This window comes from Arachis ipaensis, chromosome B09 (assembly GCF_000816755.2).
Source record: "Arachis ipaensis cultivar K30076 chromosome B09, Araip1.1, whole genome shotgun sequence".
Classification (NCBI taxonomy): Eukaryota; Viridiplantae; Streptophyta; class Magnoliopsida; order Fabales; family Fabaceae; genus Arachis; species Arachis ipaensis.
In genome coordinates this window covers 145,079,884-145,093,837 of record NC_029793.2, presented here as the reverse complement: position 1 = coordinate 145,093,837, position 13,954 = coordinate 145,079,884, and the positions used below count along the sequence as shown (strand labels likewise).

The 13,954-nt window shown below is 34.5% G+C and overlaps 3 protein-coding genes across 3 annotated transcripts; all 3 read left to right on the top strand.

Annotated features, from left to right (window-relative positions):
• LOC107616124 (cysteine-rich receptor-like protein kinase 10) lies at window positions 326-3,557 on the top strand. Its single transcript, XM_021111188.1, has 7 exons — window positions 326-1,378; window positions 1,643-1,777; window positions 1,877-1,998; window positions 2,095-2,305; window positions 2,463-2,700; window positions 2,857-3,007; window positions 3,105-3,557. The coding sequence occupies exons 1-7, from the start codon at window positions 598-600 to the stop codon at window positions 3,432-3,434; spliced, it is 1,968 nt and encodes a 655-aa protein (XP_020966847.1). The 5' UTR covers window positions 326-597; the 3' UTR covers window positions 3,435-3,557.
• LOC110266448 (cysteine-rich receptor-like protein kinase 29) lies at window positions 6,297-9,349 on the top strand. The gene is made up of 7 exons (XM_021111187.1): window positions 6,297-7,254; window positions 7,494-7,625; window positions 7,870-7,997; window positions 8,114-8,324; window positions 8,434-8,671; window positions 8,780-8,930; window positions 9,027-9,349. The coding sequence occupies exons 1-7, from the start codon at window positions 6,417-6,419 to the stop codon at window positions 9,297-9,299; spliced, it is 1,971 nt and encodes a 656-aa protein (XP_020966846.1). The 5' UTR covers window positions 6,297-6,416; the 3' UTR covers window positions 9,300-9,349.
• LOC110266447 (putative receptor-like protein kinase At4g00960) lies at window positions 10,788-13,766 on the top strand. Its single transcript, XM_021111179.1, has 7 exons — window positions 10,788-11,733; window positions 11,826-11,957; window positions 12,101-12,261; window positions 12,378-12,588; window positions 12,707-12,944; window positions 13,046-13,196; window positions 13,286-13,766. Exons 1-7 carry the CDS (start codon window positions 10,917-10,919, stop codon window positions 13,631-13,633), a joined length of 2,058 nt encoding a protein of 685 aa, XP_020966838.1. The 5' UTR covers window positions 10,788-10,916; the 3' UTR covers window positions 13,634-13,766.

Below are 13,954 nucleotides of genomic sequence, written 5' to 3'. Positions count from 1 at the left end.
TATTAAATTTTAAAAATTTTCGTCTGGTAATCTTAATATATATTTATTAACTAATGATTTTTTTAGAAATATAGTATATTTATTAATTTTATTTTATATCTAAAAATAAAAGATGTATAAAAAAGTGCACTATAAAATAGTGTCAATAACATAATTTTTAATTTGTGAGAATTAAGAAGATTAAGCAAAAGCCATTATGAATTCTCAATCCTTTTAGGTTTTAGCCATCAAACTTGACTTTTTGGAACTTATTGGTCCCCTTTCAACTTGTCTTAAGTCCCTTCTCCTGGGTCCAGTTTCACTTACCCTCGCCTTGAATCTGATTGTCAACGTCACTGAGACCCAGATTCATTCATAGTATAACAAAAGCATAGCTAAAAAGTTGACCCCAACAAGAAATATATATAAAAAAAATAATATAACTTGTACCCCTATTCTTTCTTTATTTTCTTCATTCTCCCCTGTTCTGTCTAACCAGTTTTCGTTGCAGGGAAGCTCCATAGCATCTCCCTCACCGCAATTTAATTCAAATCTTCAAAACCAGTCACTACACAAACAAAAATAATTGGACTGATCCTGAGAGCGGAGAACAAAGAGATGAGAACTTGGAAATCCTCTGAAACAAACTTGATAGTACTTGTGGCTTCGGTGTTCGTGTTTATGAGCTTTGAAAGTGAAGCAGCTCCAACATTCACCTCTAATTTCTGCACAGATGGATCCTATTACCTACCTAATTCTTCGTATTCCTCCAATTTAAATCTCTTCTTATCTTCCCTCATCTCCAACGCTTCTCTCCACCACGGTTTCTACCGCACCACCGTCAACCAGGGTGAGATCAAGGGCTACTTCCTCTGCCGCCCTGACGTCACCTCTACCCTCTGCAGCGACTGTGTAACCACCGCAGCAAAAGAGATAAGGAAGCTATGCACCAACCAAACAGAGTCCATAATCTGGTACGACGAGTGCATGCTACGCTACACCAACCTCTCCTTCTTGAACAACATAGTCCCCGGAATGAACCTTTACAACGAGAAAAACATCTCTGACTCCGAGCTCCAACAGTTCAACGATTTGGTGGCAACGACGCTGAATGAAATTGCTAAGCAAGCTTCAAACTCTGCCTCGGGTGATTACAAGTTTGCTACCAAAGAAGCTGCCATCGGAGGGTCGCAGAAGCTCTACACGATGGCGCAGTGCGTTCCTGACATGTCCTCTTATGACTGCAACATGTGTTTCCAAAGTGGCATCGCTTCCATTCCAACTGGCAAACAAGGCGCACGATCTCTGCTCCCAATTTGCAATCTCAGATACGAGCTGAACCCATTTTACAACGAATCGTGGTCGTCCACTCAACCAGTTCTTCCTCCATCTTCAAAAGGTATCTATTAGAATATCATAATTAGGGAACAAAATCAGGAAAATATCAAAGAGGATTAGAAAAAAAAAAACTCTTGTTATGGAATAATATCTTAATAAATTACATTGATTTTTTTTTAATCCTCTTTGATATTTTCCTGATTTTGTTCCCTAATTATGATATTCTAATAGTATTTACCTATCTATTCTACTTTATTGCCTTAGACCTGTTTCAAGGTCTAATGGCCTTGTTTTAGCTAGTTGTAAAGTTCATGACTTTGTGCAGGAGGAAAGAGTAATGCCACTTTAATTGCTGCCATTGTTGCCCCCATTGGTGTTGTTGCGGCACTTTTCATTCTCGGCTGCTGCATCCTTCGTTGGAGGTCAAGAAAGAAGTATAGTTCATTTGCCCGGGATTCAAGTAATCTCTTTTTTCTTTATGGTTGCACTGTTATTCCAGTTAATTGGTTTCGTTTATTCTGATTTGGTTACTCATGGAATTACTATCCCTGCTGTGTAGTTCGGGAGGATCTTACAGATGTCGAGTCGTTGCAGTTTGATTTCGCTACAATCGAAGCTGCAACCGGCTGTTTCTCAGATGAGAACAAGATTGGTCAAGGCGGATTTGGTGTGGTTTATAAGGTTAGGGACTTGTTTATGCAAAAATGTAGAGACATGTTTTCTGTGCTAAGTTAAGTACTACATTTGATTTGACTAATTTCATGTTTGGTTTTTCAGGGTGTTCTCCCTGAAGGACAGGAGATAGCAGTGAAGAGGCTTTCATTGACATCCTTGCAGGGTGCAGTAGAGTTCAGGAATGAAGCTACTCTTGTGGCCAAGCTTCAACACAGAAACTTAGTGAGGCTCTTGGGATATTGCTTGGAGGGGCGTGAGAAGTTGCTTGTCTATGAATACATACCAAACAAAAGCCTTGATTACTTTCTATTCGGTTTGTACCTTTTCAACCCTTCAATTACTTGAGATAATAGTGTTTACATGGAACAATGATGTTGGAAGGGGTTGATTGATGCATTTTTATTCTGTGATAGGTACTAACCCTGCTATTATTGCTAATTTGGATATTTTTCATTTGGCGAAATTTGCAGATCCTGTAAAGCAAAGAGAGTTAGATTGGTCAAGACGCTACAAGATTATAACTGGCATTGCCAGAGGAATTCTTTATCTACATGAAGATTCTCAACTTAGGATTATACACCGTGATCTCAAAGCTAGTAATGTTCTATTAGATGAGAACATGAACCCAAAGATTTCAGATTTTGGTATGGCAAAAATTTTCGAGGCAGATCAAACTCAAGTGAATACAGGACGAATTGTTGGGACATAGTAAGTCTGAGAATTTTCTAATTTATCCGACTTAATCCATAGACTGTTAGTGTCGTAATTGGATTTTGTGAAAGAATACAAAAAAGAAGAATGCTAGAAATTTATCTTCTTTGTTCTTAAATATTTTTAACATTGATATGATAATGTTGTTTTCAGTGGTTATATGTCTCCAGAATATGCAATGCGTGGACAGTTCTCGGTGAAATCTGATATCTTCAGCTTTGGTGTATTAGTTTTGGAGATTGTTAGTGGCAAGAAGAACACTGAATTTTATCAAACACATCTTGCTGATGACCTCTTAAGCTATGTGAGTATTTGACAAGTGTAGATGATTCATAACTCAGCTACAAATGCCAGAGGATTATGAGATTCTGAGCTTAAATACTAACATTGTATTATAACAGGCTTGGAAAAATTGGACACAGAACACGCCTCTGGAGCTGTTGGATCCAACACTGAGAGGCTCTTATTCAAGAAATGAAGTCATCAGATGCATCCATATTGGTTTATTATGTGTTCAGGAAAGTCCTTCAGCGCGGCCTTCAATGGCGAATATTTTGCTCATGCTTAACAGTTATTCAGTGACCTTATCGCTACCGCGACAACCAGCTTCTTTCCTGCATGGAAGAAAACCAAACAGGCTACAAGATGGGCTTGATTCTGATCAGTCTACCACCTCTTCAATTCCTTGGTCTAACAATGAAGTTTCCATCACTCAACTAGTCCCTCGGTAAAGGATTGATTTTATGAGTTCCTCAACCCAAACCAGTTGTAAATATTGATACCTGAAATGAATTCTGGTTGTAAATATTATGAATGAAATTTTTAGTTACAGCTTGACAAAGCGTTCTGAGGAAGATTCTCTAGTCTGCCTCTGGCAGCAAAAGTATACAAATTAAAACCATAACAATAAATATTACAGAAGATTTTTTGCCTTTGCTGCTTTAACTCTTCTAGCTGTCAATATTAAATGACTTTTTACCATGCTAATATGAAAATATTGTGGTAGTAACTAGTAAGCCTGTTAAAAATAAATAAAACAAATTTGTGAGCAATGGTTGGCGATTAAAGGATCAAATCAACGAAGGGATTTCCAAAGATTGTCATCTACCGGTCTCTATCACCCACTTTTTTTGGTATTATTATTTCAGTGATTTAATTGTCGTTGAAATGAAGATGGATTGAATTAGTCAACTGGAGCTTATTCATATCATATTTTGATGTTGCCTTTTAAGTTTGCTAACTATTAAATATGAAAGGATTGGAAAACTAGGCCACGTTTCACGATTCCAAGAGTTGGACTTGCATTCTATGTATTGAAATAAACATTAGCATTGCATGCAAAAAGATATGAGATAGCAGAACAATTCTTGTGATCTGGCAATCAAGCTTCTTGAAAGTGTTTACGTGGTCAATGCCAATCTTTCCTTTGCGGTTTACACGGTTTGCATTTTGGTCAACTTTGTAAGTGGAAAATACCCCACGGCATTGTGTGGATGGACTTTTAGTCTTTTAGGTAGCGTTTGGTAAAGAGATAGAGATGGAAAGACTGAGACTAAGAGACAGAAACTAAAAGACAGGAATTGAAATAAATCTTAATATTCTGTTTGGTGCAAAATGAAAGACAGGAATTGAAATAAGAATGAAACTCTAATTTAATTTGCACAAAGGGTAAAATTGGAATTAATTAATTGAAATGAAAGTATTTTAGGTATAAAATGTTATTAAAGTTTCAGTCTCCATCTCTAAAAATTTTAGTTCCCTGCAGGGACGGACCCAGTAGTAAAGAAGAGGGGGCACTTGCCCCCACAGTGTTTTAATTTTTTTTTTAAAATATAGTTATATATAATATGCCCCCACTTCAAATTTTAAATGACCCCACTATAAATAAATTAAACTCAATTAGCTAAAGTTTCAAATTCATTTTTTTTATTTCTCTATCATTTTAATTATTATTTAACCTAATCAAATTTAATTCTTGTGTCGTCACTCCTTTATTCCCTTAAACCCTCTTTTTATTTTTATATTTTCAACTTTTTTTTCTATTCCTTATCTAGTGGTCATCTTCTCTTCATCAAAAAATAAATTTTAAATTTTTTATGTTTTTTATATAGTTCTCCACTATGAAGTACGGACACTTCGCTGAGTTGCCGTGTCCGCGTGTCAGACACATTTCGGACACGACACTCACCGACACTCGTCCGACACGCGTATCTGCTGTGTCCAACCGTGTCTTAATAAAAAATAAAAAATTCTTCTCCAGACCTGCTCCAGACACACCTGAACACGCCTAAATACCGTCACGTGTCAGCGTGTCCAGTCTTATTCTTAACATATATTCTTAAAATAAATTTAGATATAATATATTATTATTTATTAAAATAAAAAAATATTTTAAATACTTGATATAATTAAAATAAGACATTAAAAATAATTAAAAATTTTAATTTATATTTTAATATCAATAGAATATCAAAATATCATTACGATTTATCTAAAAACTACTTTATATTTTATATGTTTTTTATATAGTTCTCCATGACCCTATGTATCTTTCAATTTAATTGTTTCTCTTTTTGATATTTTCAATTGCAAATTTTAATTCAAACAAGTGTAGTTTAGGTATTAATCTAATATTTTATTTTCTTCGTGACTTTATATATTTTATTTTATTTTCGATTTATTCATTTTTATTGCTTATTTTTTATCTTTTGTTCTATTATATGTACCTATATTGCGTATAAAATTTTAAAATAAATTGATTAATTTACTAATTTAGAATAAATTTTTTATTTTTAGAAATAGTAATAGAAAAATATTTTAATTACAATACATAATTAAATAGATGTATAAAATCTTTCATCTAACATTATATCAAAATTAAATTAAAAAATATATAACAAATTTAATTATTTTAAAAAGAAAGAAAGAAAAAATTGTGAATTATGTTTCTGTTATTTTATATAAACATACTTTTCGTATACAGATTTAATTTTTTTAGTATTTATATATAATTCTAGTTTCAAATTATAAATATTAGTGTATCATTAAGCGCTAATATACTAATTAATTTAGTCTTTTATTATTAAATGTGTATAAAAAATTAGTTAGGATAATAAGGTATTTATAATTTAATTAAAATATTTTAAGTTCAAGTTTTAGAAATAAAAAATATTTTTTTATAAATTATATATAATGAATAGTATTTTAAGAATGAAAGTGTTCACTAACTCTTTAATTTTTATATCTCTATATAATTAATAATATTTAACAAAATTTATTTTAGTATATATATTTTTTGCCCCCACTCTTAAAATTTTCTGGGTCCGTCACTGGTTCCTGTGTCTCTACTTTTTGGAGGTACTGAAATACTGAAATTTTAGAGACAGAGACAGAAATTTTAGTACCAATCTCTGAACTAACAAACACGATACTGAGTCTCAGTCTCTCAGTCTCTGTCTCAATACCTCAAAACAAACGCTATACTTCGGTGAATATTTCATGTTAAGGTATAAATCAGTAATATTCTCTAAAAGTCTAGGATTTTTATATACATATTTTAAACCATAGTTTGGACTTTTGCAACACTAAAACAAGCATGCAAGATTCCGCGGAAGATTGTTTCAAAGAACCTCTTAACTTGTAACAATCTTCTATTACTTAATGTCCACAATGTTACAAAATAGAGACTAGATAATAATAATTCTTAAATTGCAATGGCTATGGCTATGGCACCTTCAAGTTCAAGAGTGATTTCTCTACTTCTTTGTCTTCTTCTTACGCTTATTTCTCATACTACAGCTCAGCCAAGCTTCCTGTACCATTTTTGCATGAATGATAAAGGAAACTACACAGAAAACAGTGCCTACCACACCAACCTCAACACTCTTTTGTCCACTTTGTCTTCAAATACAGAAGTTGATTATGGCTTCTACAACTTCTCTCAGGGACAAGGCTCTGACAAAGTTAATGCAATTGGGATGTGTAGAGGAGATGTTAAGCCGGAATCTTGCCGCAGTTGTCTCAATGATTCCAGAGTCCTTCTGATGCATCGTTGTCCGAATCAGAAGGAGGCTATAGGTTGGTATGACAACTGCATGTTGCGCTATTCGAACCGGTCCATATTTGACACCATGGAACCTGACCCTACCTACCTTCTGTGGGTTGGAATCAATGCAACTGATACGAATCAATTCATTCAAGTGCTTAGGAACTTGCTGGAAAGCCTTAGAACAAATGCTTCATCAGGTGATTCCCTTAAAAAGTATGCTGCAGGAAGCGCGGCCGGACCAAGCTTCCAGACTATATTTGCTCTTCTGCAATGCACACCTGATTTATCAGAGCAAGAATGTGATGATTGCTTGGTCCAGGCCATCTCAAATATTAATGATCGTTGTTATGGCTTGACAAAGTGCAGAATTGGAAAACCAAGCTGCAATCTTAGATTTGATACTTCACCTTTCTATGACTCTACAGCTGATACTTCTCCGCCTTCGCCATCAAAAGAATCTCCTCCTCCTCCAGTCACCAATACTAATGCCACTTCTACCAAAGGTACCTCTTATGTGCTTAAACTGAACTAGTCAAAGCATCAAACAAGCCCCATCCAAGTTGGTTTGGCTGTTCAAATTTTTGTTATACTTTTTGTTGGTTCATTTCTTTTTCAATTTGGTGAAGGAAAACATAAATGGAGTTGCTAAACTTCAACCTGTGGTAAAGGGCTTTTAGTTTCCAATTTTCAGGTTAGTGTTGAGCATCATAGTCAGCCCTTAACATGATTTTGATATCTGCAGGAAAGAGCAACTCAACAGGTATTGTCATTGCAGTGGTAGTGCCGATTTTCGTCGTTTTAGTACTGCTCATCTCTGTTTGCATCTTCATAAGAGCAAGGAAGCGCAAGAGAAGTTTTCACAATCACAATGACAGTAAGACAATCTTTGTTTTCTTATGATTCCTTATTTAGAATCAAGACAAAATTTCACTTAAAATTCAGTAGTTTCTCTACAGCTAACAATAACATAAGCTATTGGCTACCCAACAAAGAAGGGGGGGAGGGGGGTGAAATTTATCATTAGCCATAATGTTTCACTAATTTGCTCCTGCAAATCTTAAGTCTTCCTTTCAAGAAATGAGATTGGTTATGCACTTATACTCTTTTTCCATGTGCAGCTGAAGTTAACAATGAAATTGAACCTATTGAGTCATTGCAATTCAACTTTGACACCATCAGAACGGCTACTAATAACTTTTCAGAAGAAAATAAGCTAGGACGAGGAGGATTTGGACCTGTTTACAAGGTAAGAATATACAGTGTTTTCTTTCATTTAAATGTAAATTATAAACTAATCTTGAAAAGTGCCACTCACAGAATGTTAGCACCAAAATTACATGTACCTGACTAATATATTTTCAGGGTAAGCTTTCTAATGGAAGAGAAATTGCAGTCAAAAGGCTGTCAATGAATTCAGGACAAGGAGACACAGAATTTAAGAATGAAGTTCTGTTAGTGGCCAAGCTTCAGCACCGCAATTTAGTTAGGCTACTTGGTTTTTGCTTGGAAAGAAAAGAAAGATTACTGGTTTATGAGTTTGTTCCTAATAAAAGTCTTGATTACTTCATATTTGGTAAGTTAGAACTTTTCTTCATTGGATTCTACCTTGGTGACATTTCAGTTCTCTTGAATGGTCAAGTACTTAATTGTGCATATGCATATACCTTGGGTTCGATTTGCAGATCCAATCAAACGTGCTCATCTGGATTGGGAAAAGCGATACAAAATCATTGGAGGCATTGCTAAAGGCCTTCTTTATCTTCACGAGGATTCGCGTCTGCGTATTATTCATCGTGACCTTAAAGCAAGTAACATCCTTTTAGACGAAGAAATGAATCCGAAAATATCAGATTTTGGCATGGCAAGATTGTTTCTTGTGGATCAAACTCAAGGAAACACAAATAGAGTTGTTGGAACATAGTAAGTTCTATAATATCTAAGGTTATTTTGTTTTGTTCAGTACTTAGAAACATAAATAGAATCTAGTATTTTTTTTTCCTAATTGAAGTTAAACATATTGGAATGTAGTGGATACATGGCACCTGAGTATATAATGCAAGGACAATTCTCTGTGAAATCAGATGTCTTTAGTTTTGGCGTAATGGTTCTAGAGATAGTAAGTGGCCAGAAAAATAGTGGCTTCCACAAGGGAGAGGATGTGGAGGACCTAATAAGCTTTGTAAGTAGTCTCTTCCTTCTTCTCACAATTTTCATTTTTTAGTACCAGTTGAGGTGAAATTGCTGATACTAAAAGAGTGAATATTAATCCTTGCAGGCATGGAAAAATTGGAGGGACGGAACAGCATCAAACATAATAGATCACACAATGAATAATGGTTCAAGAAATGAAATACTGAGATGTATCCACATTGGTTTACTGTGTGTTCAGGAAAATTTAGCTGATAGACCAAACATGGCTTCTATTGTGCTCATGCTTAACAGCCATTCTCTCACTCTTCCAGTGCCATCAAAGCCTCCATTTCTTGTGGACAGCAGAGGTTTATCAACTATTCCATCATGGGAGTATAGTTCAAGGGAAACTGATTGAAGCACAGAAGAAACAAATTGTATATGCTAATGAATTTAGTGATTAAGGTGACATTCTAGTGCACTTTATGCATTGATTTTTGTACATGAAGTGTGACAAGTGCCATTCTTATTATTCAATTTACAAGTATGCAGTGGGGGAGCTTAGTTGAGACAAGGGGGGGGCCATGGCCCCCCAAACTTTTGTTAAAAAAATTAGTAGTACTTTTTCAAAAAATTAAAAATATTTCAGTTGGCTCAAATACTTTATTATGACTTAAAATACCAAAGTTCAATCTTCATCTCTATTCAATAAATAATACTCCCTCTACCTTTGAGTTCAAATATAAAAAAATTAGGTATTTTTTATTTATGTAATTTGATATTATTTTATATTTTACTGTTTATTTAATTTAATTTTTTATATGATAAAAAATATTAGAATATTCAATAAGTATTGATATTATTGTATTTGTATAAATTGATAAAAAAATTCAATAAATATTATAGATAAATTTTAATATTTGTCCTTCTAATTTCTTTACATATTTTACAGGATATATATTTAAATTTTTATATAAAATAATCGTGAAAAACTAAAGAATTGATACAATTTTTTAAGAGAAAGGCTAATATTCAAGAAGGAGAACATATAACTTTTATAATATCAACACTTGTAGATAGTTTTTCTACTTTAATAAATCATGAAGAAAGTGAGATATAACCTTCAAAAGTTTAAAGAGTTGCATCTGATAAGTTTGACCTTAATTTTTTGGAACGAGACCTTAAAAACGGCTTTAAATTTGGCAATATCACCCAAATCAGAGAAATGAAGTTAGACAAACTTATCTTCAATGGGTTCATATCAAAAGCATCTTAACAATTATCTTCTATCTGGCCCCAAAATTTTGTTTCAAGATCCGCCACTGCAAGTATGTATGAAGTTTAACTTCCAAAAACAAATTGATTGTTGCCACAGATTGCTAAGGCTCTTAACAAGTTGTAATCCTACATACACTGCAATTAACCTCAAGAGTAAACAGAGATTAATTCGGATTATCTGTCGGAAAATATAAATCATCCATAATCTTTCACCGCTTATAATTAAAAAGAAGAAAACCAAAGGTACCAAGTTGCATTTAAAAACAAGAAAGAAATGACTAGGAATGGAATAAATTTAGAAAGGTGGGTTTACTTTGACAAAGAGAGGAGTAGTTGTGTCCTCAATGATCAACCAACCATTATGCACTCCTGTCGTATTCATCTACTTTACTCATTAAGAATATTCAAAGTCCACATCACTTAAACAAGTTAAACCGTGAAATACGGTTCTCATTTTATTTTATTTTTTAGTTTCTAAAGGAAGATTTGGTCATACCCTCTTTTTTCAAAGAAGCTTCTTATTTATATATACACAAAATAAAAATGAAAATTATAAGCTCCAAAATTTAATGTTCATATTCATAGCTTACTACTTACCAACGTGTTGAACTAGTGCAAGAAAATTCATTGTTTAATAAGTCTGTTAACTACATATATATATATACAAGAAATGGAGAAAACTTGAATCACTTCCCCAGCACCAAATAAAAGCACTCTTCCACAGTCATCACCTTAAATTGAAGCAAAAACCATAGGCATGGCACTTTCCAGAATGCTATTATTTCTTTGTATCCTTGTCATACTCTTACCTCAACCCAAAGCGCAGCCAAACTTTCTATACTCCTTCTGTATGAATGACAATGGCAATTACACTGCTAATAGTACCTACAGCAGCAACCTTAACACCCTTTTGTCCAACCTTTCTTCCAACAAAAACATTGATTATGGCTTTTACAACTTCTCTTATGGCAAAGACAACGACAGAGTCAACGCAATAGGGCTATGCAGAGGAGATGTGAAGCAAAATGATTGCCTTAGCTGCCTCAATGATTCAAGAGTCCTACTCACAAGTCTCTGTCCAAATCAAAAGGAAGCAATTGGGTGGTATGACAAGTGCATGCTTCGCTACTCAAACCAATCATCAATATTTAACAGAATGGAAACTTATCCTAGTTTCTTCATGAGGAACAGTGGAAATGCAACAGATGTTGATGAGTTCAACAAAGTGCTGGATACCCTTCTAAATGATCTAATAAGCAATGCTTCATCTGGGAACTCGAAGCGAAAATTCGCTGCATCAAGTGCAAAAGGACCAGGCTTCCAAACAGTCTATGGTCTTGTGCAGTGTACACCTGATTTGTCTCAGCAAGACTGCTATGCTTGTTTGATTCAGGCTATCACAGGAATCCCACAGTGTTGTGATAGCAAGAAAGGTGGTAGAATTTTGGAACCTAGCTGTAACTTCAGGTATGAGATATACCCCTTCTATGACCTTGCAAATGTTCCACCTCCACCAGCACCAGCACCAGATTCTGCTACTCATCCCTCATCTACTGATATGGATTCAACACAAGGTATGTAATTAGATACCATATCATGCTTAAAAGTTGATAATGGCAATGAACTAGTACTTGAAAAACCAGAATTATTTTCTGTTTTTTTGCAGGAAAGAGCAGCAACACATCACGAAATGTAGTAATAGCAATAGTTGTGCCAATTACTGCTTTGGTTATATTGATCATCCTTATTTGCATCTATTTAAGAAGGAGGAGGATGCGGTCGCCAACACAAGTTGAAGGTAAACTGTAGGAGAAAAACAATTTCTTGGATATCATCAACTTCATTCATGTGTTTCAAAGAACAAGAAGCGATGACTTTTGTGAAAACAGATAACATTGATAATAAGAAGACAATCTAAATGAACTTTAATTCCATTTGCAGCACGCACTGATCATAACATACCACCAATTAAAGCTGAAGACAGTGATGAATTTAGATCATCTGAGACATTGCAGTTGGACTTTGCCACCATCATGGCCGCTACCAACAACTTTTCTGATGAGAATAAGTTAGGACAAGGTGGATTTGGACCTGTTTACAAGGTAAAATACAACAATCCTACATCGAAATATTCGTCATATCCACGTTGATGTAGCCTTGAATAGATATTGACATATTGTAGACTCTAAATTACTTTCATCAAACTCAAATTTTCCAGGGAAGGCTCTCCAATGGGCAGGAGGTTGCAGTCAAAAGATTGTCCATAAATTCTTTGCAGGGAGATTTAGAGTTTAAGAATGAAGTGATGTTAGTGGCCAAGCTTCAGCACCGAAACTTGGTTAGGATACTTGGCTGTTGTTTGGAAAGAAGAGAAAGGTTACTGATTTATGAATATGTTCCCAATAAAAGCCTTGATTTCTTCATATTTGGTAAGTTCACAACTTTTGCTTGCTTGCTTGGACTGTATATCTATTAGTTCATTTTTTCTGCATAGTGCATAAACATTCTGAATAGTCTAAAAGATTATATATTGGCTTTGGTTTGCAGACCAAATCAAACGCGCACAATTGGATTGGAAAAGAAGGTACAAAATCATAGGAGGCATTGCTCGAGGTTTACTTTACCTTCACGAGGATTCCCGTTTGAGAATCATTCATCGTGATCTCAAAGCAAGCAACATTCTCTTAGATACAGAAATGAACCCAAAAATATCAGATTTCGGCTTAGCAAGACTATTTGCCGTGGATCAAACTCAAGGCAAAACAAGTAGAATCGTTGGAACTTAGTAAGTATAAGAAGTTAAGAACATGTCAGTACTAGTTAATTGTACCAATCAATGTTTTTACCATCTAAAGCTAATTGAGTTATGCTCATGTTGGCACACAGTGGATACATGGCGCCTGAATATGCATTTCGTGGACAATTTTCAACAAAATCCGACGTTTATAGTTTTGGTGTACTAGTTCTTGAGATTGTAAGCGGCCAGAAGAACAGTAGTGTTCGTCGAGGGGAGAATGCAGAGGACATAGTGAGCTTTGTAAGTAAAGCTTCTTTCCATTACCTATCATCCAAGTTTAAATTTGCAAAGTTGAAAAGATTAAATCAAGATTGAGCTTGACTTTGCAGGCATGGAGAAGCTGGAGAGAAGGGACAGCATCAAACATTGTTGATCCGACAATTACTGATGGATCAAGAAATGAAATAATGAGATGTATCCACATTGGCTTGCTTTGTGTTCAGGAAAATGTAGCTGACAGACCAACCATGGCTTCGGTTATAATCATGCTTAACAGCCACTCTGTTACTCTTCCATTGCCTTCACAACCTGGTCTTTTGATTCATAATAATAGAAGTTTATCAGACATCCATTCAGAAGAGTACAATTCGGAGACAAGAGGTTCAACTGAATCAGGTAACCAATCTGTTCAAGCATCGGAGAATGAAGATTCCATTACTGAGCCATTTCCCCGCTAGACGTGAAACATGTTTTGGATTGTACTGAGAATAAACTTGATCAAGATTCTCTTGTTCAATACTTGTAGTCATTCAGTTAAGTTGTATAAAGAAGATTAAAGAGAAGAGTATGAAAAAGAATGTTGAAAACGAAGGACGTTCATGTAGTTAATTATTGTTCTACATGATCTTCACAATAATTGCTGTAATTTACTTTTGTTAATATTTAGCCTAACGACTCCTATTTCGTAATCCAAATCGTCTCCTCATACTCAATTAAGAGGTTGCGGGTTCGAATCTCCTATCTTTGGTAAAAAAAAAAAATATATATATATATATATA

What these genes read in the sequence shown, in the direction of transcription:
- LOC107616124 (XM_021111188.1), top strand. Translation starts at nt 598, where the DNA reads ATGAGAACTTGGAAATCCTCTGAAACAAACTTGATAGTACTTGTGGCT. An exon ending in TCTTCCTCCATCTTCAAAAG is followed by an intron (nt 1,379 to 1,642) that starts GTATCTATTAGA and finishes GACTTTGTGCAG; the next exon opens with GAGGAAAGAGTAATGCCACT. An exon ending in GGACGAATTGTTGGGACATA is followed by an intron (nt 2,701 to 2,856) that starts GTAAGTCTGAGA and finishes TGTTGTTTTCAG; the next exon opens with TGGTTATATGTCTCCAGAAT.
- LOC110266448 (XM_021111187.1), top strand. Translation starts at nt 6,417, where the DNA reads ATGGCTATGGCTATGGCACCTTCAAGTTCAAGAGTGATTTCTCTACTT. An exon ending in TTTTCACAATCACAATGACA is followed by an intron (nt 7,626 to 7,869) that starts GTAAGACAATCT and finishes TTCCATGTGCAG; the next exon opens with CTGAAGTTAACAATGAAATT. An exon ending in TCTTGATTACTTCATATTTG is followed by an intron (nt 8,325 to 8,433) that starts GTAAGTTAGAAC and finishes TTCGATTTGCAG; the next exon opens with ATCCAATCAAACGTGCTCAT.
- LOC110266447 (XM_021111179.1), top strand. Translation starts at nt 10,917, where the DNA reads ATGGCACTTTCCAGAATGCTATTATTTCTTTGTATCCTTGTCATACTC. An exon ending in TGATATGGATTCAACACAAG is followed by an intron (nt 11,734 to 11,825) that starts GTATGTAATTAG and finishes GTTTTTTTGCAG; the next exon opens with GAAAGAGCAGCAACACATCA. An exon ending in AGTAGAATCGTTGGAACTTA is followed by an intron (nt 12,945 to 13,045) that starts GTAAGTATAAGA and finishes GTTGGCACACAG; the next exon opens with TGGATACATGGCGCCTGAAT.